The 1,171-nt window shown below is 30.8% G+C and overlaps 1 protein-coding gene across 1 annotated transcript; it reads left to right on the forward strand.

Annotated features, from left to right (window-relative positions):
* Positions 1 to 259: 259 nt before the first annotated feature.
* Positions 260 to 1,072, forward strand: LOC139881518 (bidirectional sugar transporter SWEET17-like; the record flags this gene model as incomplete). The annotated part of the gene is made up of 4 exons (XM_071865977.1): positions 260 to 293; positions 472 to 508; positions 602 to 812; positions 911 to 1,072. Coding segments are annotated over exons 1-4 (444 nt in total), but the record flags the coding sequence as incomplete, so codon positions are not given.
* Positions 1,073 to 1,171: the final 99 nt, after the last annotated feature.

Genomic DNA, 1,171 nt, shown 5'->3' on the forward strand with positions numbered 1-1,171 from the left:
CGTTGTTGATGGTCTTATCGCTAAAGTTGCAGTCAAACCTGAAAATTCGTTATTGCTCATCAAAAAAGCCAATTTATTTTTCTAAGACAAAAGTAATAGGAAGAAGAAAAAATATCTTCGCAATAATTTTATATCAATATATATATATATTAGATCATTTAATAAGATAGCGATATTTGGAAGAAGATAGATCTGAATCCTCTCTTCTCTTCTCTCTCTCATCAGTTTTTTTCCTTCCAGCATTATAGTTCTCATAACAATGGAAGGCTTGACCTTTTTTATTGGCATCATTGGTAAGAAGCAGGAAATACTATTGATTGTTTTTTATCGCTTTTGTTTTTTTTTTTTTTTTGATGATACCTCGCTTTTGTTTACATAATACTATTGATTGCGTTTTAATTATCAACAATTAATATTAATCAATCCATTCTAAATACAATTTTCCTCAACTTCTTTATTCTAATTTTGCAGGAAATATCATCTCTATCTTGTTATTTCTTTCTCCTGCGTATGCTCCTAAAATTCATCTTCTATATCATTAATTTGGGTTTGTCATTGTAAATTGAGTAGTTAATTAATTATTTATTTTATATTTTTTCAGTCCAACATTTTGGAGAATAGTAAAGAACAAATCGACGGAGGATTTTGAGTGTGTCCCTTATGTTTGCACATTGTTGAATTGTTCCTTATGGCTTTACTATGGAATCATAAAACCCGGAGAGTATCTTCTCGCCACAATCAGTGGCATTGGCATCCTTATAGAAGTTACCTTCGTCTTGTTGTTCCTCATTTACGCACCAACTATGATGAGGGTAAACTAGCTAATTACATTTAATTTAGTGGTAATTAAAGCTTTAATTCATTAAACCCTCAATCTTATTTAAAATTTGGTTTGATCATTTATATGTAGAATAAAACGGGACTTATATTTGGGGCATTGAACTTGGGATTTCTGGCAGCAGTTGTTTTGGTAACTCAATTGGCGATGAAAGGAGAGATAAGACTTGACGTGTTGGGGGTCGTCTGTGCTGGCTTTACTATTATCATGTACTGCTCTCCTCTTGCAGCTATGGTGAGGATTTCATTTTAATTATTTAGTATTTTAACGATTTAGCATTAACAAAAAATCAGTATTTTAAATCGTTTATTAAAAATTCAGATAAAATGATGT

The sequence above is a fragment of the Rutidosis leptorrhynchoides genome, unplaced genomic scaffold (genome assembly GCF_046630445.1).
Source record: "Rutidosis leptorrhynchoides isolate AG116_Rl617_1_P2 unplaced genomic scaffold, CSIRO_AGI_Rlap_v1 contig168, whole genome shotgun sequence".
Lineage (NCBI taxonomy): Eukaryota > Viridiplantae > Streptophyta > Magnoliopsida > Asterales > Asteraceae > Rutidosis > Rutidosis leptorrhynchoides.